Source organism: Cnephaeus nilssonii, assembly GCF_951640355.1.
Source record: "Cnephaeus nilssonii genome assembly, chromosome: 10".
NCBI classification, from domain to species: Eukaryota; Metazoa; Chordata; class Mammalia; order Chiroptera; family Vespertilionidae; genus Cnephaeus; species Cnephaeus nilssonii.
The window spans coordinates 22463361-22481664 of NC_137081.1; the positions used below are offsets into that span (position 1 = coordinate 22463361).

Sequence of the window (18304 nt, forward strand, 5' to 3'; positions counted from 1 at the left end):
AGCTTACGATTCATTTTGAAAATGAATCAGAAAAGGGGCACATCATTAAAAAAGCACACACAACACACCAAACAACCCAAAACAAAAACCAAACAAATTCTCCCTGAAAACCAGAAATTCTCTAAAGACTTTTTTTTTTTTTTAAACTTAATTTAGTTAGGTGGTATTTGACTGGGAGCTACAATGGGCACAATCAGTTACTAATTGAATGACCTTCGCTATCAACCTAGCCTGTGTGAACCAGTTTTTCAAATCTGGTGAGGCATCTAGACTTCAGTTGTATTTCAGCTCCAGATCCAGAAAAGCAGCAAAACCAGGTGGGGGACCCCAGGTCCAACAGCAGCAACTAACGACCCCCTGCCCTGGCCCTGACCAATCCATAGAGATCATGACCCTGAAAGGACACACGTGATAAACTGATGAATATTCTGCTGAAACCTTCCCCTGAAACCTCTTCTAAGAGTCCTCCAAGCAAGAAAGAGATAAAAGCCTCAAGATAAAGGACCCAGGGTGCAGTCTCCCTCCTAGAAGCACGGCCGGGTCCTTTCCCTTTTCCCTTCTTCTTCCCCCCAAAGCATGCATCTCCTAAACCCCAAGGGACCCCAGGAGACTTGCAACCAGGGAGCAGTGGACAGTGTCAGCTTGTCCTGGCTAACTCCCTGAACCTGTCCCAAGGCCCCTTTTCTCTGACTTCTTAGTGAGCCAAGGCCGCCCAGCCTAGGCTCATTTTTCTGCCTTGTTCCTCTCCGGTTGCTTCTTCTATCCTAGGCTCTTCCTTGTTTCACTGTCCCCAACTTTAATAATTTAAAAATCACCAGGACTTGTACTGTGAGATCTTTCCTGCAGTAAATCAAGAACCCGCACACCACCTGCAACACTAGGCAGATGCGCTCAGGGCCAGGTCCCCTTTTCCCTAACACGTTCAAGCATGTCAACTCGCGCGGCCCGCGTGCCGCTACGCTAGTTTGTTATAATTTTCTGATGAGGGGAAGCACCGTAAAAACAAAGGACGAGATGCACGTAGAACGTTACCAATCACTAATGTGAGCCTGATATTGCTGAAGGAAAAAAAACAACCAAAAAACCCCCAGAGTTTGGAGGAGATTTAGGAAAAAGTGCCAAAGGAACCCCAGAAGCGGCACCTCCGCCAACCCCAGCTCTTTCCTTTTTCTGTTGTCTAAAGTTTTACATATGTCTCCTTTTAACCCCAGCTCTTTCACTTGCTGTGGAAGACACGCTCTCCTTTCATTGCAATTCGCTTTGGAGGAGTCTTTTCCTAACAGCAAATTCCATTTCTCGAAACTTTGCTTCCCCTCCCAGTTTGCAAACAGCCAGTCGGGTTTTCCTCACTGGCTCGGAGGGGCCGGGACGAGCCCAGCGGCCGCCCCAGGCTGTGAGGGGCCCACAGCGGGGCGGAGGCGGTGGGGGCCCAGCTCTGGGACGCGGTCTGGGCACAGGCAGCTCCGCCCCAAGGCCAGCCTCCGCCTGCAGCAGCGAGCACGCCCCCACCCGACACGTGTGCACGACTTAGGGCGTGCTTTCCGGCAGCGGAGGCGTGCTTTCCGGTTCTCCCTCCATCTGGCTTTTTTTCCGGGGTGGTACTTCCCGTCTCTCCACGCTGGGCGCCGGGCTGCAGAGCCGGTGAGCGGATCGCCCAGCGGGGTGAGTCTGTCTGACCAGGCCTCGTGCTCCAGAAAAGGGCACCATGGAGGACGCTCTTAGCCTCTTTCTTGCTTTATTTCTCCGCGAGAGGCCTCGGTTCGCTAGGACATCCTGGCCTTTGGGCAGTACCACCCACCTGAGGCTCTTTCGCTTCCTCTTTCTACAGGCTCCGCCCCCAGCGTCCCGTGGCCATGACAACGGCCCCGCGGGACTCCTTATTGTGGAAGCTCGCGGGGCTGCTGCGGGAATCAGGTGAGTGGACTTCCGGTTGAGCTGGAGCTGGGGCAAGGTCGGCTGCTTGCTGCCTTCCAGGGCCACTCCCCCTGAAGAGTCCGGGAGTTACAGCTGTTTAGGGTCACGAGGGTGTGTGTGTCACTTTCCTTACTCCTTCGGGTTTGTTCGCTGTTGCCTAGTGTCCTTTGTCTTTGACAGTTTAAACCTTAGCCATCCTTCCCGGCCAAGCGTCACTGCCACTTCCTCCGTGCGCCCTCCGATACTCTCACAGGAAGGTGATCCTTACTTGGCTGTAAGCCCCTCGAGACCAGAGACAGGGCCTAATCACTGTTGTGTGGCGAGGACCTGAGTATAGCAAAGTTAAAAGCACGAGATTTGAAGTCAGACCCACGTGATTTGGAATCCCAACTCTCTTTACTTGGCCTCATTGTTTTAAGTTTTTTTAGCCTGTTTTTCTCACCAGCAGAATGGCATAATGATTGTACTTAGCTCAAAGGTGGTTGTGGGGATTAATTCTAATTCAGATGAAGCCTTTAGTACAGTGTTTGCGTATATTGTAAGTGCTCAAAATTGGTAGCTGTTATTATAATAGCACTTCTCAGTGCCTGGGCACAGTGGAGCCATAATAGTTGTTCAGCACATGCTTGGCATTAGTTGTGGTTAGAAAAGTGTTGGCCTTGAGATCACACAGAAGTAGCAGCTTCCTACCAGCTATATGATATCAAATCTTAACTTCTCTGAGCCCCAATTTCTGTATTTGTAAGAGGGGGGTTAATAGTGTTCTTTAGGAGATTTTGATGAAGTTTAAGTGAAGTAACAGAGTTGTCTGGCACATATTACTCAGTTAATGGTAGGTGCCTTCCATCACTGCACTCCCATTGATGGTCTCTGTGAAATCTCTCTTTGTAGCAGTTAAAACTGGCTTGTGTAATTAACTGTGCACATATCTAATCTGCTCTTCTAGACTGGGAGGCTCTTTGAGGGTGGGAAGAGTCCTTGAACCATGTCTGTATCTAGTGTCTGGTACACAGAAAATCCTTCATGCAAGGTTATGGGATTTGTTAATTTATTCAGAAAAGTCTGACTTGGCTCCAGGTGTTAGGGATGATAGTGTGTGTGGGTAAAAAGGGATAGTAGGAGGGAGATCTTTGTGGTAATGGAATAGTTTGGTCTCTTGATTGTGGTGTTGGCTTTAGGAATCTACACATATGACATGACATAGGACTATAAGTATACCTTGTACCAATGCCAATTTTCTGGTTTTGATATTGTACTATATATGAATGTAACCATTGGGGAAACTGGGTGAAGGGTTTTAGGGGGACTTATTTGTACTATTGTTAGGACATCCTTTGACTGTATCCTTATATTTTTTAAAAAGGTAAAAAAAAATAATTCTCCATGCCTACCATATAGTTGCACCTTTTTAGGTACAGGGGTGAATACCAAAAGGTTCCCTGAAGGGTGACAGTCTCATTGGAGAGAGCAGTTTTACCAGAGAGAGCAATACCTTGGTGCTGTCATGAGTGGTTAGTCTTTCTGTGACATGCATTTTAGTACTGTTGGAGAGTTTCTGTAAGTGTGCATATTACTTTTGCAACCAGAAAATAAAATAAAAGATAAAACACCCAGTTGGTTTTTACATAAAAAGAGTGAGTATAGTGAAAAGTTTAACAGTATTGTGTATTGAGAAAACTGCCTGGGGGTGTCAAGCTGGGCAGAGTGGAAGGGTTGTGTCAGAAAATGAAGGAGCTGTGAACCAGGTTGACTCTGTCTCCAGCAGTGTGAGTAGAACAGGCTCTTTTGAGCAGAAGGGAAAAGGAAATTTAGAAAAGCCAGAGGCATGTAATGAAACAATCTCACATGTCAGGCTGAAGAGTTAGGGCCTTTTTTTTGAAGATAGAGGAGCCTTTGAGGACTTTTAAGTGAGAAGAAGATAAAAAGTTTGATCCTACAATATAGACTGGAGTGGGTGTGTCCTGGGGGGGGGGGCGGGGGTCACAAAGTCTCAGAATAAAGGCAAAGACCCTTTCCTTATGTCCCCCTTCCTGTCTGCCCCTCTCCCTGCAGGGGATGTGGTCCTGTCTGGCTGTAGCACACTGAGCCTGCTGACTGCCACGCTGCAGCAGCTGAACCACGTATTTGAGCTGTACCTGGGGCCATGGGGCCCTGGCCAGACAGGCTTTGTGGCTCTGCCCTCCCACCCCACCGACTCCCCTGTCATCCTCCAGCTTCAGTTCCTCTTCGATGTGCTGCAGAAAACGCTTTCACTCAAGGTTCTGGGATGGGAACGGGGCAGGATATACAAAAAGCCCAGGAGAATAGTGGAGGTGGGACTGGGGTGTAGCATGGGTGCAAGAAATCTGCAGGGCTCAGATCCAAAAGGTGTGAGAGCTATGGGTGGCTGGGCTAAGAAAGACATCACTGATCTGAATGTTTTTCCTTTTAGCTGGTCCATGTTCCTGGTCCTGGCCTCCCAGGACCCATCAAGATTTTTCCCTTCAAGTCCCTTCGGCAGCTGGAGGTATGGGGCATTGGGGGATATTGCAACACTAAACCCAGCTTGAGGCAGCCATTTGAGGATGGGAAAGAGAGGTGGCTTCTTTTGGTGGAGAAGGGGCAGGCCTGAGAGTGCCCATTGCTCTGCAGTAATGTGGCATCTACTCTCTTTACCACTTAATGCTTCCCTGAACCATAGTTGGCTTTGTCATCTTTTCCCTTCTTCCCTTCCTTTGCTATAGCTCCGAGGTGTCCCTGTCCACTGCCTTCATGGCCTCCGTGGCATCTATTCCCAGCTGGAGACCCTGATTTGCAGCCGGAGCATCCAGACATTAGAGGTAGGGAGGATGGGGGTGGGTCCAGATGCCTTGTTGTGAGAGACATAGAGGACCAAACTCTTACATTCCCCCTTCTCGGCAGCCTTCCCTGCTCCTGCCTCCCACTTCCCTCTGGACAGTGCACTTCCTCCCTCCACTGTGCTCCCACAACACTCTGTACCTGTCCATATATTCCTAGTCACACCTACCATATTGTGTTACATATTCTCCTCTCTGTCACCTCACTCTCCCCACAGTGGATGCCTGGAGGATAGGGCCCTGGGCTCTCTTTCAGTCTGTACTCAGACTGAACTCAGCATATAAAGAATGAATGAATGGCTGGGCCCTAAAGTGAGGCCTTGGTGTGGGGAGGAGAGGAGAATGGAGGTGACTGAGCACCTTGTCTCAGGAGCTCCTCTCAGCCTGCGGTGGCGACCTCTGCTCTGCCCTGCCCTGGCTGGCTCTGCTTTCTGCCGACTTCAGTTACAATGCACTGACTGCCTTAGACAGCTCCCTGGTGAGTGCCTCAGAGGAAAGGGGTTTGGGGAAGGACAGGGATGGGTGTTTAGGGAGAGGGGCCAGCTCGCTGCCTGGAGGTGTCCGATCCTCTGTTTCCTCTTCCCATCCTCCACAGCGTCTCTTGTCAGCTCTGCGCTTCTTGAACCTGAGCCACAATCAACTCCAGGGCTGCAAGGACTTCCTGATGGTGAGTGTGAGCAGTTTGCCTGGAGCCGATGCCACTGGGGCCTCTGATCATTCTGCTCTGACCTCTCCTGGACCCAGTTTTGCTCCCACGTGCTCTTGCCTTTAGGATGGAGCTGTATCCTGTGAGGCAGTGTTGTTTGGGGGCTCAGGCTCAGCATAAGACAAACCAGTATTCAAATCTCAGCTCCTAATCCCTGTGTGACTTGGGACAAATTAGTTAACATCTCTTTTTCTTCACCAGAAAAGTGGAAACAATAGGAATGGAAACATTTTTGTTTTGCTTTTTTTTGTTAATCCTCACCTGAGGATATTTTTTCCATTGGTTGATTTTTAGAGTGGAAGGGAGGGAATGAAGGGGAGAGAGACATCGATGTGAGAGAAACACATTGATTGGTTGCCTTCCACATTCTATTGGTTGCCTTCGGCTTGCGCTGCGACTGGGGAGGGTATCGAAACTGCAACCCAGGTAAATGCCCTTCGGTGTACAGGCTGATGCTCTAACCACCGAGCACACTGACCAGGGCAGGAGTATTCACTTTTATATTCGAATGATTATGAAGAGTATCTGATGCTACTTAGCTCAGTGCCTAGCCAGAAAAGGGTGGCTCTTGTGATGATAGTGAAGAACCCTTCTCTCGTGTCTCCCTGTGAAAGAGAAAGCCAGACACTAGTTAAAGTGGTAAGAACAGGTTTTAATAATAATAAACTATTGTAGTAGTTTATTAAGTAATAAACTATTATGGTATTTAATCAGTAGTAAAAATCCTAATCAGTAATAAACTCTTCAGCATGAACTGAACTCCAGTTCGGTTTGTGCAGAGGTAATTGGACATGTTGAAGTGGGAGTGAGGAGATGGGGAGGGGGGCAGCGGAGGCTTGAGCGTATTCTGTCCTTGGCCAGACTCTAGTCAGGTTCCTCTGAAGTCAGGGAAGTGGAAATTTACAAAAAGCAGGAAGGGGCCCTAGCTGGTTTTGCTCAGTGGATAGAGCATCGGCCTGGGGACTGAAGGGTCCCGGGTTTGATTTTGGTCAAGGGCAAGTGCCCATGTTGCAGGCTTGATCCCCAGTTGGGGGCATGCAGGAAGCAGCTGATCGATGATTCTCTCTCATCATTGATGTTTCTACTAGTATCTCTGTCTCTCTCCCTTCCTCTCTGAAATCAATAAAAATATCTTTAAAAAAAAAAAAAAGGCAGGAAGGGGACATTGGACTATGTGAAACCAACCTGTCTGGGTTTGTTAACTGGCACTTGCCAACGTTAGGCTTCTTACCCCACGGAAGCTGGGAGACGGGCCCTATCTTTAGGTGTTGGCTGGAACAAACTCAGTTCTCTTGGTAGCATTGAGTTTTTCCAGGCAGGAATGTAAGTGGCTGGAGTCGTCATCCTAGGGATGTGGGCTTGAGCTATCAGAAACTAAACTAGTACTTGTTCAAGTTTAATGTGGGGGAGAGGATGGGTAGATGAAATCGTTTGTGCTGAGAGTCTGCAGTTTTCACAGGCCAAGGGTAAGGCCTAGTGGAGAAGAGGGCTTAGAGGGGCCTAGAGTTTGGTCAAGGAGAGGATCTTTGTCACCCCGCTTCCTCCCAGGACTTGTCTGAGCTCTACCATCTGGACATCTCCTATAACCACCTGTGTTTGGTGCCGAGAATAGGACCCTCAGGAGCTACTCTGGGGACCCTGATACTGCGAGGCAATGAGCTCCAGGGCCTGCATGGTGAGTGGGGGAGTGCAGTGGTGGTAGGCAGGGAGGAGGAGAGGGTGGGGCAAACATGGAGGGGATCGGGGCAGTGTGAGACTCAGGATGGCCAGGCGGCCTGGGAACCGTGTGCCTTCAGAGCTGATGCACGCTCACCCGCAGGTCTGAGGTGCCCAGGGTTATCTTTTCCCTGCACCCTCCCCAGCCTACCCCCAGCATGCACTGCACCCCCAGCCCTAATCCCACCCCCTCCACACTTGCTCTCACTCACATGCCCTTCCTCTTTTCTCGCCTCCGCCCAGGCCTGGAGCAGCTGAGGAAGCTGCGGCACCTCGATGTGGCATACAACCTGTTGGAAGAACACAGGGCACTGTCACCACTGTGCCTGCTGGCTGAGCTCCGCAAGGTGAGGCTTGGGCGCTTCAAAGACCTGGAAGCCAGCCTTGCGCCCCTCCCTCCTCCCGGTGCTGATGTGCTCAGGGCCTTCCTCCCACAGGGAGGCTCACACCCACCTCTGTCTCCTTCCTGCCCCTCAGCTCTACCTGGAGGGAAACCCTTTGTGGTTCCACCCTGCACACCGAGCGGCCACCGCCCAGTACTTGTCACCCCGGGCCAGGGGTGCTGCTTCTGGTGTGAGTGATCTTCCCATATCCGCTCACTTTCCCTTTCCTGCCCTGGCCGCCCTCACCCCTGCACCTCTTGCCTCTTCTCACCCCCTCCCGGGACCCCTTGCTTATTCTTGCTTATTATGCTGGTACCACCTGCTCAGCCTGGTGGTCCTCACAGGCCCAGGAGGGCTCCCACCCTGGCTTGGAGCTCCCCCAGGGAATGAGCCCCCCACCAAGACTGCCCCCTCCTCTTCTCTTTGTTCAGTTCCTTCTTGATGGGAAGGTCTTATTACTGACTGATTTTCAGGTGAGTGTGCTGGGGAGTGGCGGGAGTGGGACAGCAAGGGCTGATTAGGGAGGACCCTCGCTGAAGGAAACAGGGTTTCGGGGTAAGGGGCTTCCCGGGCAGCTGGAGGTGGGTCCCGCCTCTCGGCCAGCTTGGATAGGACAGAGGTTCCTCTGGCTCTGACCTCTTTCTCTTTCCTGTTGTCACACGCCAGACCTCCACATCCTCAGAGGCCCCGACTCCGTCCTGGCCGGTGGGGAGTACCACTGAAACCTCAGGGGGTGTTGACTTGAGTGACAGCCTCTCCTCAGGGGGCATTGTGGCCCAGCCCCCGATTCGTAAGTTGAAGGTAACTGTCCTAGGCTGCCTTGTACTGGGGTTGGGTCCCTGGACGGGCTCTGGGTTGTTGATGGGCTAAGAATAGTAAGGCTTTGTCCTTGCGTGTGGGTGGGGTGGTTTGGGTAGGTTGGGTGGGCGGCCTGGCTTTCATAGAATTTCATCACTCTACCCAAACTCAGGGCCGAGTTCGCGTGAGGCGGGCAAGTATCTCAGAACCCAGTGACACGGACCCAGAGCCCCGGACTCCGGACCCCTCCCCGGCTGGTAAGTCAGCCCTCCCCCAGCCTCCCGTGTCCCAGCCCAGCGCTCCCCAGTGCTCTGGTCAGGAATTTTGTTTGGTGGAGTGCAGCACTGTAGAGGGCCTCTTAGTCTTCCCTCTTTTTGGGGAAAGGAGAAGAGACTGCTCCTGGACAGCACCTTCCGAAGTGTTTTACAAGGAGCATTAATTTTGTGGGATGTCACAAGGATTCGTGGCCAGATATGTTTGGGAGATGCTTGGTTAGACAAATAGGTGTCCTCCCTCTGGGCCATTGTAGGACCTTCAATGTGCTGCTCTGTATTGCGAATCTCCCGAAGTAGTGCATGAGGTGTGGCTGTGAACTGCATGTGACCAGGGTGTTTCGCAGATTATGCTTCAGGGCATGTTGCTGCGGGAAGCCTTTAGCCTCTCTGAACCCTTACCACCTCCACCTGTTACACTGACTCTTCCTTCACCCTGAGGAGCACTCACAGGGTGGTGGTAGGGACGGGGCTGGCTAAGCTGTGTACCTCCCTCCCCCACCACCCCCTGTCCTGCCCCAATACACCTGTCCAGGACGGTTTGTGCAGCAGCATCGGGAACTTGAACTCATGAACAGCTTCCGGGAACAGTTTGGCCGGGACTGGCTGCAGTACAGGAATCACCTGGAGACCTCGGGAATCCCCGCCCTGGCTTCCTCTAAGACTCCTGCCCTCAGCACACTGCCCCCGGACACACCGAGCCCAGAGCCTGTGCCCAGTCCTCCACTCCCAGAGGAGTCACCACAGAAAATGGCAGAGGAGGTCAGCGTGGGGCCGGAGCCACAGGCGGAAGAGGAGTTTGAGGAGCAGGGAAAGGAGGAGGAGGAGGAGGCGCAGAAGGAAGTGGAAGGTGAGCTCTTGGTGGCTGCAGGGTGGTGTGTCTGGGAGAGTGGGGTGGCTGACCCCTTGTGGATGGAGGGCCAGCTCACGGGAGGGCAGAGTCTTGGTACCTTCCTGTCCTTACAGGCCCCTCTCTTGATTTCTCCTCAGCGGAGCTCTGTCGCCCCATGTTGGTATGTCCCCTGGAGGGGCCTCAGGGCGTGCGGGGCAAGGAGCGCTTTCTCCGGGTCACGTCCGGGCACCTATTTGAGGTGGAACTCCAAGCAGCTCGGACCCTGGAACGGCTCGAGCTCCAGAGTCTGGAGGCAGCAGAAATAGAGCCTGAGACTGAAGCCCAGAGGGAACCGCTGCCCGAGGTGAGTGTGGGGGTGGGGGTTCTGGAGGAGGCGCTGGGCTTTGTTTGGGAGCCAGCTCTGACAACATGGCTCTGAGTGCTGGGCACCGGGCTGTGAGGAGGTAGCTGGGGGCCAGAGGTGGCTCCAGGCGGTTTGGGTGGCTGGCCAGGAGCAGAGCTTGTGGGCCAGAGCGCGATGGTAGCAAAAGCCTTTTAATGGAGTCCAGAGCTGTGGTTTCCCTCTGTGCTCTCAGTGTAACCCTAATCCCTCTGCTGTTTTTTTTTCTTCTTCTTTTTCTGGTCCCCTCTTTCCTCACAGGGCTCAGAGCTGCCCCCCTTGCCCCCTGTCCTCGCTCTTCGCTTCTCATACATTCGCCCGGACCGGCACTTGCGTCGCTATGTGGTGCTAGAGCCTGACGCCCAAGCCGCTGTCCAGGTGATGGGGCCCAGGAGGCTGGTGGGAGCTTGGAAGCCGAGGGCCGGGGTCCTCCTGCTCACAGCTGTGCCCGGCCGCCCTGTTTCAGGAGCTGCTTGCTGTGTTGACCCCAGCAGCCACCAAGGTTCAGCATCAGCTGGGGGAAGCAAGGGACCAGCTGGGAGGCAGACTCCAGTGTCTACGTTGTGGCCACGATTTCAAGCCAGGGGATACCAGTTTGGAACTGGACAGTGTGGAGGGCTGGAGGCCTCTGTTCCAAAATACAGGTATAAGCCCTGCCCTTGACCTCCTGCCCATGCACCTCCTGCCATTGTGGGGAAAATGGCTTGGAGGGAGTGAGTGTGGAGGGGTCCCCCAGGGAAGAAAGGAGTGGGGACCACTTTCTGCCTGGAGGAAAAATAAAACCGTCTGCCTGCTACATTTACAAAAGTAAGAAAAGGAGAAATTGTATCTCCTCCCCCCACTCTCCCTGAAATGTCAGGAAATACAATCTCTGTAACTATTTAAACATATTCATTATTTTTTCATAACCTGGAGGCTTTCCCCCTTTTTTGGCTAACATTTCAGAAACTACATAAAACCTAATGAGCCCTCAGTGCACTGCTGGGTTTTAGTGATGCCCTCCGAGCACGTCTGGCTGTTGAGTAAGATGCTTTGGGAGTTGGCTGAGATTGTCCTTCCTGACTGACCTTGGAAGCTGCTAGATACTGAGTTGTGCCTTGTGGCATCTCTTTGCATTCTGTTCTTTAAGATGAGAAAATTTTCCATTGTAGAACAGTCAGAAAGCCATGCCTTTGAAGACATTGAAGAAGAAAGATATTCTTGATAACTCCTATGTTGAAATGCATGCTTTTTATTACTTTCCTCCTGGCAGCAGCTGGAGCAGGAATTTAAATTTTACTCAGAAAATGGACCCTCTCCAACTTCACCCTGAGCCTACCCAGGGGGCGGCAGGCCCCAGAAGCTCAGCAGGGCAGCGTGTGTAGTGGAAATAGCCCTGCCTCCTCCTGGGCCCTGGCGGTCCTCTGTGGGGTCCTGTGGCCCCTGAGGTTTCTTCAGTGGAAGCATTATTAATGAACAGTCCTGTGTGCTCCATTCACTTTTTGCTTGAGTCTCTGGTATCTTGTCCGAACAGAGATGAGAATGAAATTGCCCCAAAGTGCTGGTGGGAGATTTAAGTGTGACAGAAAGGCACCAGGCACAGTGCTGGGCCCTAAACAAAGTCTTGGGAGGGGTGTGTCAGTTGTTTGAAGGTTCTAGCACATGCCAAGCACATTGTAGCTGCTCGAAGAATGCTTCTTGTTGCTGATCCCTGTCCTGGCTTCTCTACCTGATTACGTTCACTCATCCTGGTAACCTTATAAGATTGGCACTGTTGCCCGACCTGTGTGGCTAAGTGGTTGAGTGTCGACCCATGCACCAAGAGATCGCCCGTTTGATTCCTGTTCAGGGCACATGCTCGGGTTGTGGGCACGATACCTAGTAGGGGGTGTGCAGGAGGCAGCCGATCCATGTTTATCATCGATGTTTCTCTCTCTCTCCCTCTCCCTTCTCTAAAAAAAAACACATTGGCACTGTCATCATCCCCATCTTACAGATGAGAAACCAGGCACAGAGAGCTTAGGAGACTTGTCATATTGCATAGATGATAGCCTTTATGTGATGGAGCCTGGAATTGGACCTATCTCTGGTACCCTGCCCTCCTGGTCTGTTGATTTGGGGCTTCAGATATTGCTGGTAGAGCATTGAAGCACATGACCAGCTCAGGCTGTGGGAGGGAACCAGAATTTGGCTGTGGTTGAATTTGGCTCTTTCTGAGAAGGCCTGAAATGACAGGGTGTATTTTGAGGGGCTGTGGTCCATGGATCTGAGTTTGCTTGTCCCTCACTGGATGGGGAGGGATTGGTTAGCAGCCAGGCCTGCAGAGGGAGGCAGGTGTGCTGGGAGTGGTGGGTAGTGTATGGTGGTAGTGTATGAAGCTGGAGATGTGGGCCTAGGTGAGTCTGAGAGTGGGTGGGGAGCATTATGAGCGTGGTGGGGGGTTGTGGTGCTGTGTGGGAGTTCACGGGGACTATACCCATCCCTTCCTCCAGAGTCTCCTACTGTGTGTCCAAACTGTGGTAGTGACCATGTGGTTCTCCTGGCTCTGTCCGGGGGAGCCCCCAACGGGGAGGAGAGCCAGGAAGAGCAGCTGCCAGCCTCGTCGCAGTCCCCTAGCACAGTCCACGATGACCCTCCTGGTGAAAGTGACGACAGCACCAGGGCTGATAGTACCCCATCTCAGGCACTGGGCTCCCACGACCGCCACAGGTGGAGCCTCAGTCCCCGTGAGTATAGGCAAAACGAGACTGGGCTGGTGTTTGGGGGAGGGGAGATGGAGCCGCACAGCCGGGGCAGGCTGATGGCCCATTGCATGTTCCCAGCCCCCGAGCGCTGTGGCCTCCGCTCTGTGGACCACCGACTCCGGCTCTTCCTGGATGTTGAGGTGTTCACCGATGCCCAGGAGGAGTTCCAGTGCTGCATCAAGGTCTGTGCCAGCCTGGCACTGCCCCTGCCCCTAGCTGAGCAGGGCGCCTGCTCGTTCCATCACAGCCAACGGAATCTTAAGCTGTTGCTCTGGAACTGCTAGGTCTGGCTTCCGTTTGGCTTCAGCAGTTACTTGCTGTGTGTCTGTGGACACGATCCTTGGTGTTTGAGTCGCTGTTGTCACTCCTCTGTAAGGGGAATAATACTTAACCTTTCAGAGTGTGGTAGCAACAGGGAGAGTCAAGTCTGCAAACTGCCCAGCCCAGCACATGGCCTCAGTAAGTGGGACCTCCTGTCATTACTGTAAAAACAGGATGCTTTTGGACCCCCTGCTGAGCACCTAGCATGTGCTGGACTTGAAGGAGCTAGAGTAAATCAGTCTTGTCCTCTGTCTTACATTCCCATGTGAGAAACAGACAATGATCACGTGATGCAAAAGTGCTGGGATCAGGCGAAGGCCCTAGAAGGGCATCTGATCCAGCCTGAGGAGGTTAGGGAAGCTGCCCCTTCCTGGGGAGGTGATGGCTAGGCCAGTCCTGAAGGATGAGTTGCAGAGAAGGGAGGAAGGATGTTCTAGGAAAAGGAAGCAACACATGCATGGAGACTTGAGAGAGTAACTAGTGGGGAGAACTGCCCTGATGGGGGCAGCCAGAATGTGGGGGGTGGGGGGGTGGGGGACCATGACCAAGAGGAGTCTGGACAGGCAGGCAGGGGCCCGTTCAGGAGCAACCTCGTGTGTCTGCTAAGGAGTTTGGATTTGATCCCAAAGGCCATGGGAGCCCCTGAAGGATTGGAAGCAGGGCAGTGGCACCCAGTTTTATGTTTTAGAACAATTAGTCTGGCAGAGTGTGGAGGGCAGGGACTGTGGGATGGAGAGCGTGGCCAATGGAGAGTCCGGGATGGATGAGCAGGGAGGGGCAGGCTGAAGGTGCTGTCACAGGAGCTCGGCTCTCCATCTGGCAGCTGCCTTCCTAGTCCTCTCTGTTTCTCATCAACTTCCTTTGCTCTTTAGGTGCCGCTGGTATTGGCAGGCCACCCTGGGGAGTGTCTGTGTCTCGTGGTTGTGTCTGACCACAGGCTTTATGTGTTGAAAGTGACAGGGGAGATCTGGTGAGTGAACGGGGCCGTGGCCAGGGAAGGGTCAGGGTTCCTCTATGGGTCTCACTTCACTCTTCTCTTTCCTGCCACTCTGCCCCTCCTCTCTCCACAGCGGGCCTCCAGCTAGCTGGCTGCAGCCAACCCTGGCCATTCCCCTGCAGGATCTGAGCTGCATAGAGCTGGGCCTGGCAGGACAGAGCCTGCGGCTGGAGTGGGCAGCTGGAGCGGGCAGCTGTGTCCTGCTGCCCCGAGATGCCAAGCATTGCCGAGCCTTCCTGGAGGAACTCACTGGTGAGAGAGGGAAGGGAGAGGAAGGGAGAGGCAGGGAGGGCAGGCCGGGCAGGCCGAGGGTCATAGGTTTACCCACAGCTGAGACACATGGGTAATGAAACTCCCCTCTCAGAGAAGTTCCTGGAATCTAGAAATACGGAGAATGGGAAGGTGTTGAGAGGCAGTGAGGTTGGGATAGAAGAGGTGGAGTCATGAGGGCTCCCTGTCTCTGGCTGGCACCGTCCAGATGTCTTGCAGTCTCTGCCCCCAGCCTGGAGGAGCAGCGTCAGTGCCACAGAGGAGGAGGTGACCCCAGAGCACCGATTCTGGTGAGTCAGTGGGAGGGTGAGGCTGGGGTTGGTCTCTAGCGGCTGCTCTTAGAGCACAGGCCACCTGACTCAGGCCCCCAGGCCTGGCTCTTCCTCCCTGTCTGCCCCTCCTGTGACTCCCCCCCTCCCCTCCAGCTGACCACTCTCTCCTGGGGCTGCCACCTTCCCCGCAGGCCACTACTGGAAAGAGACTCTTCCTCGGAGCCTTCCCGGTTCTTCTACCTTCAAGTGTTCCTGGTGGAAGGTGAGACCTCTGTACCCCATCTTCTCCCAGCCCTCCGTGCCCTTGTAGCAATTCTCAGTTCCTGGCATCTGGACTTCCTGTCACTCCTGGGCATACCCAGATAACCCCCTCAGTGTCCCCAGTCTCTCTGGGTGGGGCCGAGAGGTGCCCAGAAACCTTTGCTCTCGGGCCCAGGCTCGCTGTGAGGTGGAGCAGGTTGGCTGGGTCTGCTCTGCCTCATCCTGTGGGAGGAGGCGAGAGTGGACCCTCCTTTCTGAGTCGGGTGGGTGGTGGGCAGGTTTCCTTTGTCTTAGGCCTCAGAGGTTTTGGAGGCTAGAGGTGCCTGACGTTTGTCCCAAAGGCTTAGTTGCTTTGTGGCCATCTCAGTGTGGCTCGCCCTCTTCTCCCACGCGCTGGGCCTTGGCCACAGGGTCTGGGCTTCCCTGCAGCCTTGCACTCATCCTCGCCCTGCCTCTTTTACTGCAGGCCCCGTGACCTGTCCTGTGTCCCTGTTGCTGACTCTGTCCACCTTGTACCTGTTAGATGAGGACCTTGTAGGGTCCCAGGCAGAAGCCCCTCTTCCAGCGGCATCTGGCCAAGCCTCTGAGAAGGCCCTGCCCTCGGGGCCTGGCCCTTCCTTGTGTGTCCGGGAGCAGCAGCCACTCAGCAGCTTGAGTTCGGTGCTGCTCTATCGCACGGCCCCGGAGGACCTGCGGCTGGTCTTCTACGATGAGGTGTGTGTGTGCACATGTGTATGTGAGTGTGTGAGAGAGAGTGGGGCGGGGGAGGTGTGCAGAGGTGGTTTGTGGTGTGGGAAATGGGTCTAGGAAGACTAGGAATTGGGGGCAGTATGGGGAGAACAGAGAAGTAGGGTACAAGGACCTGGGAGGCTCACTGGGTTTGGACAAGAGCAAGTGGGGGGAGGGTGGGCAGCTGTAGGCTGTGGAAACACCATGAACTTGGAGCCCAGCCTTGTCTTAGCTGGTGGCCTTGAGTGAAAGCACCCAGCGGCGGCTGCTCCCTGGGGTTTGCATTTGATTGGGCCCTTCTGCCAGCCAGTTAACCTTTACAACCTGCACGTGAGGAGGTCCTATCATTAGTCCTAGTACTGATGCGGAAACTGCAGTTTCGGGATGTTAACCAGCTTGCCCAGGTCACAGGTGGTAGAGCTAGGAACTGAACCCCAGGCAGTTCCTTGGAATTGACTCCAGAACTTCCATTCTGGAAAACAGGGAAGATTAAAGAAACAAGATAGTGGGGGCCTTCAGTAAGCATCGGTGGGGTTCTGTTTAAAAAGTCAGCATCGTTTATGGGGAGTGACACTGGCTTGGGGAAGGGAAGAGGCCAGGAGCAAGAGGGCAGTGGTCCTCCCTGAGACCTCCCCGCCCCTTCCCTGGTGTGGCCCTCTGAGTCTCACTTGCCACTCTTGGTCTGCCAGGTGTCCCGGCTTGAGAGTTTTTGGGCACTCCGTGTCGTGTGTCCAGAGCAGCTGACCCTCCTGCTGGCCTGGATCCGGGAGCCCTGGGAGCAGTTGTTTTCCATTGGCCTCCGAACTGTGACCCAAGAGGCTCTAGACCTTGACCGGTGAAGCCTCCATGCGGGCCCCACCCTGGCCGCAGGAGCCTGGCCACAGGTGTTCTCCAGGCTCTGGCTGTGGACTTCCCCAGGGTCTGGACCCCAGATGACCCACAGCTCCAGGGAAGGGGGAGAGAAATGGTCAGGCCTCTGGATGACCTGGCCCGAGGGGACAGGCTAAGTGGCCATAGGAATGTTCCTTCTGCACTTTTTCTCAGGTATCAGTAAAGCTATTTCCATTCTAGATGTCATGAGTGTATTTAGATGCGTCACTCGGGAGGCCTGTGGTTCTTCTACATTGTCTGACAGGAACTGCCGTGCCCAGTGAGGGGCCCAAGCTGCCTTGTTTTTCCTGTGAGACCCTGTCTCAGCCCTCCTCTGCCCTCATCATGGGATCAAGTGGGACTGCTGACCCATGGGCACCAGTCCTCAGCGCGCAGCGCCTGGTATGCGGCTCAGCCTGGAAATCACTGCCTAACAAATAGCTGGGCCAGTTAGATTCTCACTCCTGAAATGCATTTGGGAACTGGTGAGGACCTCAGGCCATTGGTGGTGGGGGCTGACATGAGAGGGTGACTGGAGAGAGGGTACGTGGAGTTGGGGTTGGCATCTGGTGATTTCTGCTCCTGCCTTCTGTCAGCACTGCCTCACTCCGCTGGGGGCCAGGTGAGGTTGACCCCACTCCTTGACCTCTGTCTACGTGGCCCCGCTGATTGGTTCAGGAATGCACATGTAGCCGGTTTGGCCTGCCAACACCCAGACCTTTTGGTGGAGCGATCTAGAAAGAAGCAAGTTTCCCCATGCGGGTTGCTGAGAGGATAAGCCTGCAGCCGCTGGCCTGAGGGGAGAGCTTTGCTGGAACTGGAACATGCAGAGAAGAGCGAGCTGAGGGGGAGTGAGCAGGGACAAGTCCTGGTAGTGTCCTTGGAGTCCCCTGGCCCAACCGTGCCTGGAGGCAAATAACCCTGGACTTTTAGATGATGTGAGCTAAGGCAGCGGCCGCCAGCCGGTGGGCCGTGGACCACTGGTGGTCTGTGAGGTCCAAAAGGTTGGTGACTGCTGAGCTAGGGAGACCTCTTCTTTTTTCTTTTTAGCTTAAGCTAATTGGAGCCAAATATGAGCCACTGAAAAGGTCCTAACTACATGAACCCCCATTCTGACTTGAGCTAGCCTAGCGGGATCTGCTTCTTGTCCCCAAGAATGAGCACTGCGGTAGTGGCACCCACATACTTGTGTAGACAGGCCCTGCCCTGGTAAGAGGGCTGGGGAAGGTATGTTGGGGACTCAAGTCAAGCTGCCCTTGAGCCCCAAAGCTGGGCTTGGGCTGAGTGTGTGTGTGGGGTTCTGAGTCATAACGGATGGATCTCATCTGTGGAGCATTTACATGCCAGGTGCTGAGCTAAGTGCTTGGCATTGTGCTCCTCACAGGGGTCCTGGGAAGTGGGTGGCATCTTGTTACAGGCGAGGAAACAGAAGCTTAGAGGAGTTCAATGACTTGCTCTAGATCACACCAGCAAATGGAGGAGACCTGGTAAGTCTAGGCTTGGATGACTTCAAAGCCTGGGCTGTCGGCAAACCACTGGGCAACACTCCCTTCTTTGCTGCAGGGGATCGGCCTGTGTGCCCAGCCCCATTCACAGACAGGGGTCATTGCCCACCTGCCCTGGGTTGGGGATCTCCTGAACAATCCTAGACTTGTCTGGGACAGGCAGACCCAGACGTATATTTGGTTTCTCTTTCCCCCAGAGTGGGGTGAGGTGTTAGGTGAAATATTAATTCATGGGTGGTTCTCACCCCTCCTAGCCGAACTGGAGAGAATAAAGATGTCAGGTTTTAAGTGAAAGGGCTAAGCTATCAGAAGAGATTGAAAAGGGACCATAAATAGATAAGAGCTCCAGAATGAGGAGGGGAGTGTTTTTGAGAAGAGCATTAGAAGCAGTGAAGGAACAAGTCCCTTAACATGGGGGTGGGGGGCTCTCAGGATGAAGGGCCCTGTGCCTCACTCCCTGCTTGGAATTAGGGGGATAGTGACCTGTCAGATGCTCCC

The 18304-nt window shown here is 53.8% G+C and overlaps 1 protein-coding gene across 1 annotated transcript; it reads left to right on the forward strand.

Annotated features, from left to right (window-relative positions):
- Positions 1-1545: 1545 nt before the first annotated feature.
- On the forward strand, positions 1546-18099 carry STK11IP (serine/threonine kinase 11 interacting protein). Its single transcript, XM_079782185.1, has 25 exons — positions 1546-1662; positions 1829-1914; positions 3967-4172; positions 4346-4420; positions 4638-4733; positions 5122-5229; positions 5347-5418; positions 7006-7132; positions 7417-7520; positions 7651-7746; positions 7988-8029; positions 8223-8357; positions 8527-8611; positions 9162-9476; positions 9617-9822; positions 10120-10236; positions 10325-10502; positions 12330-12563; positions 12660-12763; positions 13775-13872; positions 13973-14151; positions 14378-14459; positions 14633-14703; positions 15169-15416; positions 16121-18099. Exons 2-25 carry the CDS (start codon positions 1854-1856, stop codon positions 16268-16270), a joined length of 3189 nt encoding a protein of 1062 aa, XP_079638311.1. The 5' UTR covers positions 1546-1662; positions 1829-1853; the 3' UTR covers positions 16271-18099.
- Positions 18100-18304: the final 205 nt, after the last annotated feature.